Below are 19,022 nucleotides of genomic sequence, written 5' to 3' on the forward strand. Positions count from 1 at the left end.
CACACATTTTAGATTATTTGCGAATAGCTACCGTTTTAAAGAAACCTGCAATATACTGAATTAATGTACTATTTCGCATTTAGATTACTACCTGCTACATGGTGCCCTGTTCAATCACTACACCAAATGAGTGCCTCTGGACAGACTGGCTGATAGAAAGAAAGCTATACGGGCACCAAGCCAAGCATTATGCCTGTATCAAGAGAAGTGATGGCACTTGCAGCTGGTACCGAGGTGGTCCTCCCCCAGAGAAAGAGTTTATTGATATCAGCGAACCTTAAAATGAGCACTTCCTAAAAAGCCTTGGAGTCTACTTCCATCAAACGTTGCACGCTCACAGCTTTGAACTGCCACCGTCTAATGTATCTGTTGCTTAGAAACAAAAACAAATTGTCCTGTACAGCTAAAGTCCGAGTCTGTGGAATTGGCACTCACGCAAGATGAGGAACAAATCTCCTGGAGGTAGCTACTCCGTAGAGTCATGCTTTGTACAGAGGGGCCCAAGCCGCGAAGGCTCCTCTGTGTCCTCTAAGGCATAACGAGTTTCCCTTTTACCAATATGAATGTACAAGAACAAAAGAATTGCCAGAATTTTGTCCCCCGTTTCTGTTAACCTACAGATTAAGGGAGCCCCTGTTTTATTCCAAATCTTTCTGATGAACTACGGAATGTTTTATAGAACTATTTTTTTCTGTATGAAAGTCTTCTGATACGAAAGAATTATTGTACAGTGTATATGTAAAGTATTATAACAATGTGCTATAAAAAAGATTCAAAAATCCCTTTTTTTCCTTATCTGTTGAAACAAGTTGAACACTTCTGTGATTAAAACAATCAGTGCTCCAAATTCTGTATGTTACTTATGTCATAGCTTTCTTTATCTACAGAGTTGTAACTTTCATTGATAATCAAAATCCTCTTGCCCGATTCAATATTCCTATGGACTAGCTATACCTTGTGGAAGGAAAAGCCACATGTTCTAATGCTTCAGCATTTTATGGAACCGACGCAAATAATGACAGGCTAAAACCGCTTACATTTACAGAAACCATGTCCGTCATCACGGCAGCTGCAGTACTTGATAATGCCTCTCTAAATATGTGACTAGGTCATTGTATTTCAGCACTGTTAAAAGCTTTGGCTTTAGAAACTCATGTAAAAATCATGCGATAGATACTGAATAACTTGCACTGCAAGTGATTTCTAAAAAGCTCTCAAATATTTGACCATATGTAATAGTTGAAATTTACACATTAATGATTTTTCCTTCATTACATTCATTTCATTGCATTCATTCAATACCCATCGTACTCTGTCATAAGGAATTTGGTAACCCATGAACTTAGACTAGAGAAGTGTTACAACGTATTTGCCTTTTAGTTTTTTAGTGTCTTAACTTTTAGGAATTGATACTGTAGTTAGTAACTAATCTCACACCTATTTAAGTTTACTAAAGTAATTCAATTCGCAGCGGTAAAACTTAAGAAATTGTTTCAGTAAATGCCAAAGTTTAGACAGTCGTCCAACTGCTTGCGTTCTAGAAACTGGATGAGAGCCGTCACGCAGGGTACGAATCTGTAATAGCTGCCGTTTCTGACATATTTTACTCTCTCCAATTTTCTCCATTGGGTTTCTTTCACTTCATTCCAATTTTGGTTAGAAATTACTCTCGTGTATTCCTCATGTGAGAATTTAGAACAGTTCTGTTCTCCTTTGGTTAGATCAGGTCTATTTAAAGGTTCAACACAAACACTTTACTCATTCCTGCTAACCACAGTGTGACATTTCCAGCCTCTGGGCTCATTAAGAATCAGAGCTGTTACTGTCTACTGCTTCAAGAGTCCAGTTTTCCAAATAGTTCCTTTAGCCTCTTTGCTATAGAGTCCTTATAAAATCATCGGGACTTAAACTTAAACTTGCAAAGAAGATACTCACTTCTGTAAGTGTATAGGCATCTCTAATTCCATTCAATCCAACGAAGCAGTAGTCTGGACATAACATTCAGCGTGTCCCATGTACCTTGTCACACCCTAAGATATGTTGTATCGGATATATAACGTATACTTGCAAAAAAACCTGTATAAATGATTTTTGTGATATATTCTGTTCCTGTTTCTAATGTTTATTTTGACAATTGCATGAGTCCATATTTAAAGGACAGACAACGGCAGCTTTGAAAGCACTCTTGTGAGAATAAATATTCTTCTTTACTTTTTTTGTGACTAAACTTACACAATTCCAGTGAAGTGCAAATGGTGCAAGGCCAACAGGAAGGCACGCCATTATTCCTTTGAGGAATATATGTCCCTTAATACTCAATGTTTCACTTGCTATTTACTGTAGATCAGTTTTGCTGTTCTAATTTACAATCCTAAATTAAAACACCATATATTTGTGCTGCCAAATGTAAAGCTTAGCTCCTTTTCTGCTTTGCTAAAGACAAACAAAAAGTTACCTAACGCTAATTTGGACCATAGACTTATTATGGCTACTTGCATAAATGATATAAAAAGGCTACATTTCTTCCAAAAAGGAATTGAGATTGCAGAGGCAATATTGACAGTGCTATTTACTGTCAGTGCTGTGCACTTATATTACTCTACAGAAAGACTTAAAAAACAGGCCTTATTTCCTCATGTCAAACCAAAACTACTCCTAGACAAGCCTGCAAGAGCTTAATAACCATACAAAGTCTGAATCAAGCGCATGGCTAATTAATATTCAATCCATGTACAGTGTAGCATTTGTGGCCAAATCCATTTGATGTAATGGTGTCTTTTCAATAGCTCTCTGCAGCCAACAGGTATTTTCTGCTTTTTAACTCAACATAGTTGTGTTTCTATTTTAGTTTTATAGTAATTAGACCTTAAACTCAACTAGCCCAACTCAGATTGCCTTCTTTATGTACCTTGTAAAAATAAATGTTTTCTTTGATATTTATGAACAAACTGTAATATGAATTGTATGCCATAATTAGTTTTAAAAACATTTTATATTTGACCTGCCATAAAATACCCCATGAGGTCTTTCAAAATTAATGGCCGTCCACTTTGATTTCTGTCTGAGCATAAATCTGGCCAAGCTTCCCACAATGGATGGTACAAAGATTTTTTTTTTTTCTCATATCAATAAATATGGCAAGAAAAGCTTTACAAAAAACCCTCTCAGAATGAGTTTTTATTTTCCCTGAGATTCAGCACTCATAAAGATTATGAAAAGGATTAACTACAATGTGGCATTCCGAATATGTTATTTTCCTGTCAAGATTTTTACTGTAGTGGCATTGATATATTATCAACAGCAGATTATTTTTACAACATTTTATTTTTACTTCTTGAAACTGTGTATGTGTTATATGAAAGGTTAGAGCAGAAATATAGCCTGGTACAACATCTGATTTTAATTTGAAAATTACTCACATGACTTATGACGAGTAGGGAAAAGAACTGAGAAGGGAGACTGTACAGGTGAACGGGGGAAAAAAAAGCACCTTGAATATTGCTGCCTTCTTCTCAATGTTCCAGTTAAGTTTTAATTAAATTGTCCAACAATGAAGTTGAAAAAGCCAGGTTTTTTATCGTGACAGAGAACACAGGAGGTGGGAATGCAGTGAAATAAAGGGAACTAATTACTGAGGGAAAGGCTGTAGAGCTGACTCAACTAGCAATGAGTTCAAAAAGCCTTACAGCATTTTGTATAGTTTTAATCAGTCTGAGATGAATGTTTCTGTTTCAAGAAGTGTTTCATTAAAGCAGCTCCATTTTTACACAAAAGAATGGCATCTTTGTTTATTTACCTTTTATTGCCGTCTAAAGCCTCAGTACAAATGATCACCATAGCATGAAAGAAGCAAAAGAAAGAGAAGCCCAACCGTACCTCTGGCACGCTCAGCTGAAAACTCAGTGCAGAGATTTGGAGTTTGCCCCTGCTCCCCCCCAGCTGGTTTGCACTGGAGGGGAGGGAGAGCTCTAGGTTACCATTTGGAGAATAAGAAGGGAAGGAACAAACACGAGAGGAACTACCAAAAATTATTTTAAACGGTAAATACCAAACTCTGTAAAAGTAAGTGCAAATGAGGCCAGCTATTAATAAACAGTGTTTAAAAACCCACAAAATTTAAATAGCATGATATGATTTCAATTCATCGACTAGAAGACTCTGATACTCAGCTCATTTTACAACCCACTCTAGCAATTTGAATAAAATGCTATCTTCTACCATGTTGCCTGATTATTCTTCAAGCCACAGAGTTCCAAATAATGTCTTCAGAAGGAAGAAACAAACAAATGAGCTTCATCACAATCAGGTATTACAGCACCTCTAAACCACGTATGGCAATGCAATCCCAAAAGGCATTAATTTTCTCTAGATTAACTTTCATTATGTAGAAATATGTAAAAAATTACGCAGGTGTGGAGAACATTAGCATTCAAAAGTTCAAACAAAAGACAAATAACTTATCAGTTCAGACATTAATGAGCAATGTAGAGGAACGAAGGGGGGAAAACCCACTCAAATATTTGTTATACTCTTAAGCAAAATATGCCTTATAAACAGATACACACGTTGTCTTGTTTGTGTTCTCTTACTGAATTGGAATTCAATCAGTCGTTCAAGACGGCAGTTTGCAGTTGAACTGGTAGACCTTCTACAGGGTCACACTACATAAAAATTAAAAGCTAACACATTAATTCTTGTCCCAAAGTTATAGGATATTTTCTTTGTTTCTGTGTACTGCAATTCAGCAATGCATTAAAAAGCCCTGCTTTTTCAATAAAATCACAGAATATCTTGAGTTGGAAGAGACCCATAAGGATCACCGAGTCCAACTCCCTGCTCCTCGCAGGACCACGTGAAACTAAACCGTATGACTAAGGGCGTCGTGCAGATGCTCCTTGAACCCTGACAGGCTTGGGGCCGTGACCGCTTCCCCGGGGAGCCTGAATAATAGCTGAATAAAATAATGAAGAAAGAACAATAAATTGTGCGCAGGAAATTATAAATCAGCTTTACTCTTGGCCATTCTCAGAAAAATCGAGAGATATAAAACTTATTACCATTTTGAAAAGCATATTGCAAAACATGAGATGTGGTTCTGCTTCTCCACCTGTTACAAATGAATCCCCAAGGCATAAACCACTTCCTTTGCATTAAAAAAAATAGAAATTTTATAAAGTTGTATACTTTCCTGACAAATCCATCAACAAAAACCCCTTCCATTCTGAAAAGATTTGACTGTCTGGGACAATATCTGGATCTGCTGCTCCGGATCAGTACCATTCTCCTTAGGCTCTACAAAACTTCTGTGTAGCAAATTTACTAAATACGTAACTGTGGTGAAAGCTCTTTTCAGAAGTGTCATATGTGACAAGAGAAGTGGAAACATCTGTGAGTTAGTAGTCCAAAGAAACCAGAGAGAACTGGGAAAGCAGGATGAAGAGCCATCCCGCCACTCTTGCAATGCATCAAAAAATACAGCAGGACTGCACCATACTGTGTTTATTACCAAAAGATGAGACGGACGTGGGAGAAAGAAGACTTCAGAAGAAATCTTAGTCAACTGCTGTCACTGAAGCTTATCTGAGATGCCACCTATGATAACGAAGTGCTAGCCAGAGTCTCGAGACAGACACGCAGCAATTACAGCTTGGGGACCCTACACAAAGAGCTAACTAACATACTTACCATGACCTTGCAACGGTACTTGAGTCACAGCTGTGTGACACACGCTGAATGGATTATATTCTAAAAATAATGGGTGCTTCTCTGCTAGTCTATTCAATCAGCAAATAGCCCCCCTCCAGTTTCTCTCAGTGCTGAAAGTATTTCCTCTAGAAAAATATACTCAGGAAAGAATTTCCGTTTAGAAACCACAAGAAAAGTAAGAAAAAATGTCCGCAGCATAAGACAGGTCGTGAGTAATGGCTGTAAGTGTTATTTTTATGAATGCGTTTATGTCTGTAAAGGACTGGGAATCAATGTCAGCTCAGGTACATGAAGATCAAAAGTCACAAACACCCTGATTTTAGATGAGTTCAAAGTCCTACACTGACAGGCACATAGCCTTGTGCATCATCCACAAAGATAATAAACGCTCTGAACGTATCATAAAGGACTAGGTTGAAAACAAACCATAAAAGTAACTCTTGCACTTTAATAGTTGTTCTGTGTCTTTATAAGCATTTAATCTCTTCAAGATCTGAAGTTGGTTAGCTGAAAAATGACTACCTTCACATCTGAAAATATTCCAGTTAACCATCACAATGCTTTCAAGTGGTCACCCAGCCTCATCCCTCTGAAAGCTTCCAAAATGGCTTTTAAAATAGACCATAAATGGGGGAAATGAATTGTGTGTTTACAGTTCCTGTTGTACAGAGACAGTAAGTAAATTTAGTATTGGTATTTGCACGTACCATTTCCTTGTGATTAGGATAGAACGTTTGCTCAATTAAAGGGAACTTCTCTGGACCCAAAGTTTTGTAGACAGACACCAGCTGGGCAAACTGTAAAATAAAGCAAAACAAGACAAAAAGCTTAGGAGAGAAACCGCATTCTACCAAAATGATCTCATACCGTCATTTTGCTTCTTGTCTTCTGTGTTTCATAAACTCAGCTAATACACATATACATTGTACACTCTCTCTCCTCCTCCCTCACATGCACACCTTTTCAATCCATCCAAGTGACAACTTCACATACAGATCGACAAAGAACACCACCTCTACGAGTTAAGCCTTCACAGGTACAGAAGATTAAATACCCTGGAATACTGGCTTTCAGATACCTCATAGTCTATAGATTTTAAGCAGACTTTGTGACAATAAAATCATTATAATTTTGCATTTTCTACCATCTTTAATCAAAGATCAGACGTATTTCACATTAATTTAGCCTCTGGCACCTCACTGACATTGAAACAGAATTTTGCGAAACTGGAAAACAGAGCAAAGCAATAACCGTGTCATGTGTAACAAGTCAGGTGAAGAACAAACGAGGGAACTTTAATTTCCTAGGCTCTAGCCACGTGCCATAGCCACATGGCCATTCTTCCACAATCAACAAAGTTGTTGATAATTTAAACAGCTACATGTTATTGGCATTTCTATTAATGTTTTCTTTCTGGGCCCCTTCCCCAACATATCCAGTCTACCTATACACTGGACTGTAGTAACTTGACACAGAAAGCAAAACAACATTTAAACACAAGAGGACAAAGAATTCTTTATTAAACGGAAATGTATTTTGGGGTTGTTCTTTCTCTTTAGTGAACAGATCAACTCTTCTGTTGTAACAGTTCAAAAACTAAATCACTCTTGAGCTCACGGCTGAGCAAGTGAGGTTTCTAGGGAGCAAGATGACTTTGGCAGTCAGAAGACCACTATTGTTCCAAGACTGCAAAGCTCTGGCTTGTACATGCCTGTGATGTGTTTAATTGTCATTATGCCAACATGAGACATAAACAACTTAGCACAACAGTTTGAATAGTGGGATTTGCTGGTTACAAACAGGGAAAAAAGCAAAGAACAATAGAACTCTGTCCATAAGGCAGTTTGAGCAAATACCTACTCTGTTAATGCAATTTAGGGTGCAGGGATAGTAAAAACTGTTCAAAGGGAAAAAAAATGATGAAAGCTTTGCGTCGCATTTCCAGCTGGCATAGAGAATTTGTTTGATTTAGTGGTGTTTACTTAGGTTTGGTAAAACACATATTTAAATTTTGAAGTCCAGTGGAAAATACCTTAATGATGAGTAGTTTTCACCAAAACCTTATGAAATTCTAGTTGGATAGTGTGCTGAACAAAACAGACCTCAAGGAAAGGAAATATTATCACAGCTACCAAAATAAGGTGGTTTGCAAATAGGATTCCTGACAACTTACAATTTGTTTCTGTTCTTATCCAAGATCCAAATCCAAAATTTCATAAGCAAATACTGCATATTAAATACATGATTTTTGCCAAACAATTGTTATGTTAAAATAAATCTATTTACCTATCTTTAAGTAAAAACCTCTAAAAAAAGTCATATGACTGTATTTCCTGTGATTCTTTCCTTATTTTCTTTTCCATTTTCACGGAAAGCAAGCAAAACACAGCGAGAAACTGAAAGTATTTGTAGGGGTTGTGGCATTCACTCGAGGTAAGAAAGCTCTAATGCAGATTAATACTAGCAAATGTTTGTTTACCTAAAATCAAACAGTATCAACCACGATAATACACACGTATCACTCTAAAGTACCCTCTAACCTAGTAATGAAGCTATGAAATAGCATGTAGGAAAAGTAGATTTAAACTTCTGAGGCAGAGAGGAGAAGTAACTCAGATTCCCCATAGCTGGGGGCAATGATTTATCCTTTGCCCCTGCTGGGACACTGCTTCACCTGTGTGTCTACATCTCTTGGCAAACTTTTCTCCCCTAAAAAAGCAACTTGATAAATTCGACCCAAATTCACATAAAATTTTGGCATTGTAATTGTACATTCTTAAACTGCTATAAATATATCTTATTTTCCCTGATTCCTACTGGGCAATTTATGAAAAAAATGTCATTGATGTTTTAATGAACTTCTATCAATTTGTAAGTGTGATCTGGACTACACCTTTTTTATATTTTCCTTTTGCGCAGCTGAACCAAACAAACATCAGTTATACGGACTAAAGCAAAAGACCACTTCTGAAAATCCTGTTGCATCTGGACAGTTTGGAAGCTATACAGAGCTTACAAATAGGCTGACTATAGAATACTATGTTGCCTGCTTTTTTATCCAAACCAGGTTTTAAAGGTCTGCTGGAAACTACACTAAGTTTGATTTGACATTTTTTAGACTTTATTAAAAAAATCAAACCAAACCAAAAGACCATATTAATGCTTTGCCTTGATTAGAGTTTTGAAAATATTTTGTTTTCCTGGGCTAGCTAATATGACCACAAATTACATGTTTAAAGCACAGTAAAGTTTATCAAATTCTTCCCTAAGCAAGAGCATTGTCTTTTTAGATGATAAACTACTGAATTATTATCTAATCCAATGCTGAATGTTTTCAGATATGGGATATTCATGAAACAGAGAATACTGGTAGAGCCACTCTATATGTAAATAAAGTATTTTATATGGATGCTGAAAACCCTGGGAGATTTTAACAATTATCTAAAAAAAGAGCTCATAGAGCTTAATATTTCAGCAGGAGTCTTTTTAACATCTTAAAAAAACCCAAGAAAGTGGAAAAAAGTTCTTTTAGCTCTTATTTTAGCTAGCTGAATTTAATTCTCATTTGCAAATTTTGCATCTTATTTTCAGCTCGGAGAGAGATATTCTCAGGTATGTGTATTTATGGTTTTCAGATTATTTTTTTAACAGGAAAATAGTGGAATTTTGTAACATTCTTTGTAATGTCAGCTCTTCTCTTTTCTACCAGGGATTAAATGCTTTCACATTTAGGCCTAGAGATTGTTCCTCCATAAAGGAACAGAGCACCAGCTGTACCTTTTCTCCTCTCCAACAAAGTATGATACAGATAAGAAATACTTAGTCAAAGACGACACTTACTCCCTTTGATTTCATATAAAAGCTTTATGGGGTTTCATTACACTAAGAATGGAACACTATAAATTTGACTTCATAGACTGTACTGTAATCAAGCAGCGCACAGTTACAAAAAATTACTCTGCTAACTCAGAATCACAGAATCATAGAATCGTTTAGGTTGGAAAACACCTTTAAGATCATCGAGTCCAACCATTAAGCTAGCACAACCAAGCCCACCACTAAACCATGTCCCCAAGCCCCACATCTACACGTCTTTTAAATACCTCCAGGGATGGTGACTCAACCACTTCCCTGGGCAGCCTGTTCCAGTGCTTGACAACCCTTTCAGTGAAGATTTTTTTCCTAATATCCAGTCTAAACCTCCCCTGGCGCAACTTGAGGCCATTTCTTCTTGTCCTATCACTTGTTACCTGGGAGAAGAGAACAACCCCACGTCTCTACACCCTCCTTTCAGGTCGTTGTAGAGAGCGATGAGGTCTCCCCTCAGCCTCCTTTTCTCCAGGCTAAACAACCCCAGCTCCCTCAGCCGCTCCTCATAAGACTTCTGCTCCAGACCCTTCCCCAGCTTCGTTGCCCTTCTCTGGACACGCTCCAGCCCCTCAATGTCCCTCTTGTAGTGGGGGGCCCAAAACTGAACACAGCATTCGAGGTGCGGCCTCACCAGTGCCGAGTACAGGGGCACAATCACTGCCCTAGTCCTGCTGGCCACACTGTTTCTGATAGAAGCCAGGATGCCAGTGGCTTTCTTGGCCACCTGGGCACACTGCTGGCTCATATTCAGGCGGCTGTCAACCATCACCCCCAGGTCCTTCTCTGCCAGGCAGCTTTCCAGCCACTCTTCCCCACGCCTGTAGCGTTGCATGGGGTTGTTGTGGCCCAAGTGCAGGACCTGGCACTGAGCCTTGTTGAACCTCATACAATTGGCCCCAGCCCATCGATCCAGCCTGTCCAGGTCCCTCTGCAGAGCCTTCCTCCCCTCAAGCAGATCAACACTCCCCCACAACTTGGTGTCATCTGCAAACTGACTGAGGGTGCACTCGATCCCTTCATCCAGATCATTGATAAAGATGTTAAACAGAACTGGCCCCAGCACAGAGCCCTGGGAAACACCACTTGTGACCGGCCGCCAACTGGAGTAAACTCCATTCACCACCACTCTTTGGGCCTGGCCATCCAGCCAGATCTCTACCCAGCAAAGAGTACACCCGTCCAAACCATGAGCAGCCAGTTTCTCCAGGAGAATGCTGTGGGAAACCGTGTCAAAGGCTTTACTGAAGTCCAGATAGACAACATCCACAGCCTTTCCCTCATCCATTAGGCGGGTCACCTTGTCGTAGAAGGAGATCAGGTTGGTCAAGCAGGACCTGCCTTTCCTGAACCCATGCTGGCTGGGCCTGATCACCTGGTTGTCCTGTACGTGCCATGTGATAGCACTCAGGATGATCTGCTCCATCAGCTTCCCCAGCACCAAGGTCAGGCTGACAGGCCTGCAGTTCCCCGGGTCCTCCTTCTGGCCCTTCTTGTAGATGGGTGTCACATTAGCTAACCTCCCGTCACCTGGGACTGCTGGTAAAGGACTGAAAGAGGCTTGGTGAGCACTTCTGCCGGGTCCCTCGGGCCCCATAGACTTGTGTGTGTCTAAGGGGTGCAGCAGGTCACTCACCATTTCCCCTTGGATTATGGGGGCTCCATTCTGCTCCCCATCCCTGTCTTCCAGCTCAGGGAGCTGCGTACCCAGAGGACAACTGATCTCTATTAAAGACTGAATAATGACTTTACTTATCACTTTAGATGAGTTAAAATGTGGTTAATTACATGCATGTCATCCCTGAAATGCTCAGATTTTTTCCTGAACAAACTGCACAAACTTTTTCCTCCAAGATAATTAGATATGATATTTAAAATTAATTACTGCAGATGGTGCTTTGTGTTACATTTAATCCCAGCAAGTTTCTAATCTCTCGCCAGGCTGAAGGATATGTATCATTGTCCATGCCAGGGGAGAATTTCCTGGTAAGATTTTCATGCAACAAACTACTTCACATTTGCCTGTATAGTTGTTCCCTATCAGGGAAGTACCACTGAGCTGGGTATTATAAAACCTTTTCTGTCAGAGATTTTCCCTTTATTGTGAGTATTCATTATCGGTGCTCTTTACAAGTTAAGGCTTGCTTCTACTGACAGTGGAAGAACTCCAACCGGCCATCTAATACTTCATGGTAATGACTAAAATGATCACAAAATTCTCTGGATAGTCTGTTCCACCAAACCAGACGAGCTGGCATTCTCTAGGAGTAGAGAAAGAGGAAAACCTTGATGCGTGAACACTTTTTGAATCCCTCTGTCATAAAAAAATGGTGCTTTTAGCTGAGATTTAATTCATCTTTGACTGCTCTAAGGTGTGGGCACATCTACAGAGCAAAGAAATGTAATGCAATACCAGTTTACTTCTGGACTTCCATATATAAATTTGCCTTTTCCCAAATTTATTAAATGTGTGTCAGTTATTTTAGTAATTTCACCCACAAACAAATTTCTGAGTTTCTAATATGATCTCAATATTCAGTATTGCTGCCAGCTTTCTTTGGACATGTATCACTTAAAAGCAGATGATGCAAAACAGTTTAAAAATCGGGTTGTCATGCTGATCAAACATTTAGACAGAGTAAAACTTTCATCTTACTGTATACTTAAATCATTTCTTTGTAAGACTAAGAATTGATGAAAGCCAGCTTTCCATGGAAATGCTGTAGAGGTTCCTAGTACTTCTCTGTGAAATGCACACGAGAGTAAGTGATGCCTGAATAAGTGTCTCGGTACACGTGAGCGTGCACGGGGGCCGCAGCAGCTGGATTTTCCCTTTCAATATACAAGGGAAGCTCCCTTCTCCCCGTAACGACCTGCAGAGGTCTCTCGTAGGGTCTGTGGGTTAGGAAGCTGAAAGATGAGCTGCTTTACATTCTAGGCTGTTTTACATTACATGTCTATTATAGGAAACTAATAAAGAAGAGGACGCATTGACTTTTTTATCCTCTTCAGATAGGACTGTGAAAAATGTCCTGAAGTCCGTTTTTTGGCTGAAATGTCCATTTTCAGGCTGAGGCTCGGAAATGTGGCTGGTCATTCCAGAAAAACGTGATTGCCTTGTAAGAGTAAGAGATGTTCAAAAGCACGGACTAAGTACCGTTAGCACAAACATACCGCGGTCCTTGGTGGCCAACAGGTTGAGAGGGTTAGAGCCTTCAGAGGGAGAAGAAATTAAGCAGTTGTGTGGAAGGGGCTGGGAGGGTGCCTTTGACACATGTGCTCTGTGGGAGTCAATTTACTTTAATCCAGATTTTTCGCTATGCCTGTATTTTAAACACAGTTTCTCTCTTTCTCTTTGTGGGTTTTGATTTTTTTTTTTTTTTTAATTACTATTACCTGGGAAGTATTTGTGTTACTCTTGTTATGCTCTTCATAATATTTGTTCTTTGTTGCGATTGGCCTACATTTCTTCTATTATGCTTTAGTAAACATTAAATACTTTTCCAGAAGGCTGAGTACGTGCACTTTTGATTTGCTATTTGATACCTAATACGAGAATCAAGGGAAACAGACTGCTGACTGTAGCTTACGTACCTCTTTCTGTCAGCAGGAGCAGACAGACAACTTAATGAAAGTATTCAAACTTTCAAAGTCCATTCGAAGTTTGACATGGCAACTGAACAACGAAACATTGCCTACAAATCAGTTTGGGCACGTTAACAGAACACAGAAAAGATGAGAACTGACAAAAGAACTTGGTGTTCCTCCAGTAGTTTTCCATGATTACGATGCAAAGCCAAAGACAACACAGTTGGACTCTGAATGGAAAGATAACTTATATGGACCCTGCATCATAATTCAAGTGGTAGTTTTATAACACAGACGACTTGTTTCCTAACCCTTTTGCAGCCCAGCCTCACACGAGAACATGGTGATGATCTCTGCCTCACCAAGCTGAGCTGCAAACCCCCACTGCACTTTTTATTCAGGTCCTGCCGCTTGACCCATCACTCTGGGACTAGCAGCATCTCTTCCTTGCACCTTTGACTGCAGCTGGAATGTCCTCACCTTCTTTATCTCCAGCTCCCTCCTCACCCTCTGGGGTGCTTGTCTGCACCTACTGAGATGGAGCTGCTAAGCCTGTGTGGATTGTGCTGACCTTTCCCAGAACCATCGGGTGACGATGTTCCACGTCTGGGTAACTGCTCCACGTTACCCAGAATTTCCAAAGGCGTTTATTTGGCTTCTGCACCTCTCCTGCAGCATGAGTACTGCAGCCTCTAGTGCCTCTGAGAGGCACATCTCTCGAATTGCTAATCACTGCTGTCATTAACTGCTGGAATATTTTCACATCAGAATTTTCACATCTGATGAGATATATAAACCATGAAGAATTTCTACAGGATGCAAAAAAAAGCCTTAAATAAAAACTTCATGCCATTGAAAGAACTGTAGGCAGAGCTCTTGCTTACAAATTACCAGAGTGCACCCATGAAAGGGGAAAAAAAAAGTTTTCTACACAGCTAGAAAAGCAGGATTTAAAACAAAAACAAAAACAAAAACAAAAACAAAACCCCAAAACCAAACAAACAAAAAACCAAACTAGAAGAGGAGCACAGTCAGAGACGTAAAAACATTTCATCTTGGCTTGCAAAGTTGGGTAGCAAGGCATCTGGGGATGAGAAACACCCTGGCTAATGAAAGAGGCAGTGACAAAATGTGTAAACAGTGAGGAAAGCGAGGTGTAAGGAAGACACGCAGATCAAAATGAAGGGAAAATAGCTATGAGCATAAAAGGTAGAAAACCGATCAAGACATGTTTGTTAGAAAAGAATTGGTGAAAATTAGTACCATGAGGCCTAGATCAAGAAGCCTTCTGGAACTTTTTATTTCAGAATGAAAAGTTACAGAGGAGAAAAAAGAAGTTTACGGAACTGAGTCATTCAAATAAAAGCTGTGAGGACTCCTTCTTGGGTGCACTTGGCAGCAATCAGAATGTGCAGTTTATTCCACTATTATGGGAACATCGAGTTCAGTGTCCTCTTCAAGGAAACATCTGTGCACCTGCTTATTTTAATGGGACTTGGGCATGTGCTCAAGCAGTTCGCAAAAGGGTTTGGGGCTCACTACAATAAAAAGAGATGTTACTGGTTTGTGGGATTTTTTAGAGATACTAAGATCCTGAGACTTTCCAGTTAAAATAGTAAGTTTTTATAAAAATACTGAATTCAATGGAACTTCACAGTAGAGGAGGAAATCTATGTACCTTTTAATGCAAATCGGGTTTTTGCCGATACAGCCCTCCCATATTCATTGTTAAGGAGTCTTGTAGTTAACGAAATTTTGTGCAGGTGTTCAGATGTGTCTGCATGAAGTTATCTTCAGAAACAAAGCCGTACGTATGTACTTAACCATTGAAGTAACAAGTAAATCCCATTTTAAAGCTAAACACATGGTTAAAATACTTTTGTTTCCTCTTGAATTGTACATAGATGCGATCACATGCATCTACAACTTTGTTCACAGAATTCAAACTCAGTCAAACTGGGCTTCTTACCTACATGGACCTTTCTGTCCCGAGATGCTTCCCTCATTTCGGCATGATAAAGGAAATCGGAAAAACTTCTTCTCAAATGATCCACTAGCAAAGCTCAACGGTAGAATGCTGTTCCCCAGACAAGACCAGCCAACACGCTCTCTTTTAAGCCCAGCACAGGAAGCCAGAGCACTTCTCTGAGGTGGCCAGCATCCAAACAGTGCAATACTTTATAGCATTTTAAACTGCACCATAAACTAAAGAAGATACTTCACAGAACAGGTATGCTAGTTACTACAGCTCATAAAAGAAACAAGGACAAGCACACTTTGCATCCATTTCACATGGGAATGGGAGATAAGAATGGAAGCTAAGTAGAGAGGAACGTCAGCAAGGAAATCAGACGGCAACAGCAGCACTGGTGGGCGTTCTGAGGATCACGTGGGAGAACGGGACTGGTGTAGGGGGGGAGAGGGGACAGGACGGAGTGGGGATTGGGGTGGAGGGGCCAGCACAACGGGAGGGATTTTCCTGGAAGGGCGACAATTCCTTTTTCAGGAAGGGGAGTCTAGCCCCCAGATTCTCCTCATCACTGAGGCACCATGGTCATATACAAAAGCAGCAGATATAATCTCTACCTAGATTTTGGCTAGAAAAAATTATCTTAAGTACTGTAATGGGGAATATAACACACAGGTTTCCTTTTTAATTAAATATTAAGATTGCACAAGAAACCAAGCTTAACTTTCATAATCTGGCTGTCAATTATGGATGTTTGACTTGAGCAAGCACAAAAGAGGGTTTTTGAATTTCAGTACTGTAGTAGGAACAGCAGATAATACAACGGATATGAACCACAGCTTTACAGTCCTGTTTTTCAGATTAATCTTATAGCCTTTATTTAAATATAGTTTCTTTCCGTAGAAGCTAAGAAATGGTTAAAAGGCTGTTTCAATTTTCTGCCACTAGAAATGTTGAATGCAGTGAAAGTCTGCAATGGATGTGAAGAGCTCCCACTGCTGCTCTTCAGTGTGGAGAGGAACAGGGCAAAGTGACAACAACCTAGCACAAAACTCAAGAATGCGGTAATAAAATCTGCGTCTACTTTTGCATTAAATTGGCCTCATGGCAGTAAATGCTGGTCAAAGCAAAAAAAAAAAAAAAATATATATATATACACACACTCAGTTTATATATAAAGTACTTCATAGTTCAAGCAAAGATTGATGAATATAGAGCTGTAAAAATTACTTGCTGTATGGAACAGAAAACAAATCATCACCCCGCTGAGGTATATTCATTATTTAAGAGTCTCTGCTCTTTTCAGGGAATTTCTATTGAGCTTACATATTTTAGGAAAGCAAAATCATTTAGCAAGACTTTAATATTCCCTTTCTGTTGCAAGAATAGATTAACCTTAAAACAGCTCTATAAAGAGGTGCAAAGAGGAGAACACACTGCTAGGTTTAATGTATTTAGATTTCTTTGTTATGCATTCATAAATATTCATTTAAACTTTGCTCCAGTTTCATATTAAAACTTGCTAGTAAATTGTCTTTTGACCAAAAAGCTTAAAATGTTTTACCTTCCTTCTGACAGTTGTGTGAATTTACTTCCAGCTCTCGCACTACAAATCCATCATCGTGTTTTGCTTTAACTGGCAGACTGAGCAAAGAGGCCAAAATCTTCACGGCTGACAGAGAATTAAACCACAGTTCTTTATGTTCAAGAAAGTTCTGCTCGCATCAGCGCTGGAAGAGCAGCACACGGGGACAGTTTGTTCTCTGGCTGCCCTATAGATCCTCACTGTGTCTGTAAATCCAATATCCTTCACGTGAATATAAGCCACAAAACGGGTTTTAGAAAGACCTCTACCATTCACGTAAATATTTTCAAATAGGCAAATGGAATTTGTTATGGAGATTGCCACGCATTATCACATGAAGCTGTTCAAACTTTACCACCCGTGCGATTGTGTCCAGTGCCTAAGCAAGCAACTCTTCACTGCTTGAGAAAGAGACGGACAGCACCTGGCTTCCAGTCCTGAAGCGAAGGAAGGGAACCGCTCTTGCTACAGGAGCTTCCTGAAGTACAGGGGTAGGAAAAGGCCGTTAAACAACCGGCTTGGGCGGGCGCTGGCTGCCCAGTGTCCCCGTCATTATCTAGCAAGTAGGTCAATCTTGCCAGAATGGTTGAAATGACGAGAAACTTCAGTGCGGGCTCCAGGTTTCATCTAATGAAATATATAAAACTATAGCCACTGACTAAAATACAGGTCTTAACATTTCTAAGATTTATAATGTTAACAGACATTAAATGTGAGCGTCCCTAAATGTCTTCCCTACCTGAGTTGAAGCCAGATTGCAGGTATGCATTTTTTAGCCTTGACCTTCAGCAAGATCCCCTCTGGCATATAGAGAAGTGCAATAACCAGCCAAATTCTAGCCCATTGTCCAGCATTATTGGACAAATCTTATTTTTGGTAACAAGCACAGAATTTTCTTATAGTGCAATACATATTCGGTAAGAAATTTATAATTTCTCTAAACCAGGCATGGAATAACATTGAAAGATCACACAGATTTATAGAAATAGGTTTTCAAAGGACTTTTCTTCCTTTTTTTTTTAACACAATATTGAAACTCATCTGTGTGGTTGTGTCTGCCTACTAGCATAGCTTCAATAATGTGTGTCAACGGGAAGCTGGAATGAACAGAGCTCATTTCTTTTATATGCTCCTCCCTGCAGAGTGCCTACAAGATTCCTGCCAGCGCCCCAATCTGTTGCTCAAGATTATTAAAGTATAGCTCGGAGGAGGGAAAACACAAGAGTGCAACTTCTAACAGCAACACATGAAGGAAGAGAAAACAAGGTGGGGGAGAGTACTATAATACCATCAGAAAGCAAGAAAGGGCAGTTAAAACAGACCTTCTGAAGAAAGCAACGTAAGAAAAGAGAAATGAAGTGTTCAATAAGAGTGGAAGGATGAAGACAGGTAAGTAGAAAATCATCTGCAAAAGAAATGAGAAATGCAACGTAAAATACAACACATGAAGGCACAGAATTACCTAAGCTTGGCAAAAGGAGCAAAAAAGAAAGATGTCAACAAACTTGCAAAAAAAGTATTTGGCTGTCTGCTCACAAACTGTAGGAAAAGAAACAACCAAGAACTGTGAGATTTACAGTACTACCAAGTCTGACAAACGGAAAGGCCATAACCAGCCCTCCCTCAGAATGATTGCAGATGAGCAAGGGGATAAATTTTGGCATAACAAAGTGTTCTATGGCACTTCTCTTACATTTAAAACCCTTAATAACAATAAATTCCTACAATGAAGCAAAGTCCCAGTGATCTTTTGAAGATGTTTCAGTACAAGATGGGTTCACATCTGGAGCTCTACGTAAAAAATGCCAGGATCTTTCCTCTGTCTTTAAAATAACACAGATATGTCTGTCTGCTGGGTCTTAATTCCACTCTGCCAGCTTTTGACCAGAACACAGTTCCTATTTTTTTCCTTTATTGCCCACATTACTGAACTGATGTAGCAGTTTGTCGCTACGCCAACGAAGTTGACTTCACTTGAGGCCAAGCCTGCTCAGCACCCGGCTTTCCCATCCACGCAGCGGGAGATGTCTCGTCACCAGCTGTTACAGCTATGCAGCAGCCTGACACGCTACGGCGGGCTTTCCACGTCCCCTCCGTGACCACATCACGCCAGTATTTCAAGCTAAATACGGACTCTTCCACCAGCACGGCAACAGCTAATTAAGGTCACAGTGCTCACAAATGTTTTTTGTAGACCCATTATTACGTTGTAGGTTGTGCCATCTCCTTCACCAGAGTAAATGTGTAATTAATGTATCAGCAGACCCTTGAAGCCTTCTGTACCCACCACTGTTACGTAGCCTCCCA

At 39.7% G+C, this 19,022-nt stretch overlaps 2 protein-coding genes across 8 annotated transcripts in view; one reads left to right on the forward strand and one right to left on the reverse strand.

Moving 5' to 3' along the window:
• The window catches only part of TIMP4 (TIMP metallopeptidase inhibitor 4), a 28,088-nt gene extending 27,376 nt beyond the window's left edge, over positions 1–712 (forward strand). Inside the window, exon 5 of the mRNA XM_075514285.1 lies at positions 84–712. Coding sequence (XP_075370400.1) covers positions 84–281 — 198 coding nt within the window. The 3' untranslated portion in view covers positions 282–712. The remainder of the gene's footprint in view (positions 1–83) is intronic.
• The window catches only part of SYN2 (synapsin II), a 225,467-nt gene that overhangs the window by 92,855 nt on the left and 113,590 nt on the right, over positions 1–19,022 (reverse strand). For all 7 annotated transcript variants that reach the window (XM_075514128.1, XM_075514131.1, XM_075514127.1 and 4 more), the window contains one exon: positions 6,414–6,503. In XM_075514128.1, coding sequence (XP_075370243.1) covers positions 6,414–6,503 — 90 coding nt within the window. The remainder of the gene's footprint in view (positions 1–6,413; positions 6,504–19,022) is intronic.

This window comes from Mycteria americana, chromosome 11 (genome assembly GCF_035582795.1).
Source record: "Mycteria americana isolate JAX WOST 10 ecotype Jacksonville Zoo and Gardens chromosome 11, USCA_MyAme_1.0, whole genome shotgun sequence".
NCBI lineage: Eukaryota > Metazoa > Chordata > Aves > Ciconiiformes > Ciconiidae > Mycteria > Mycteria americana.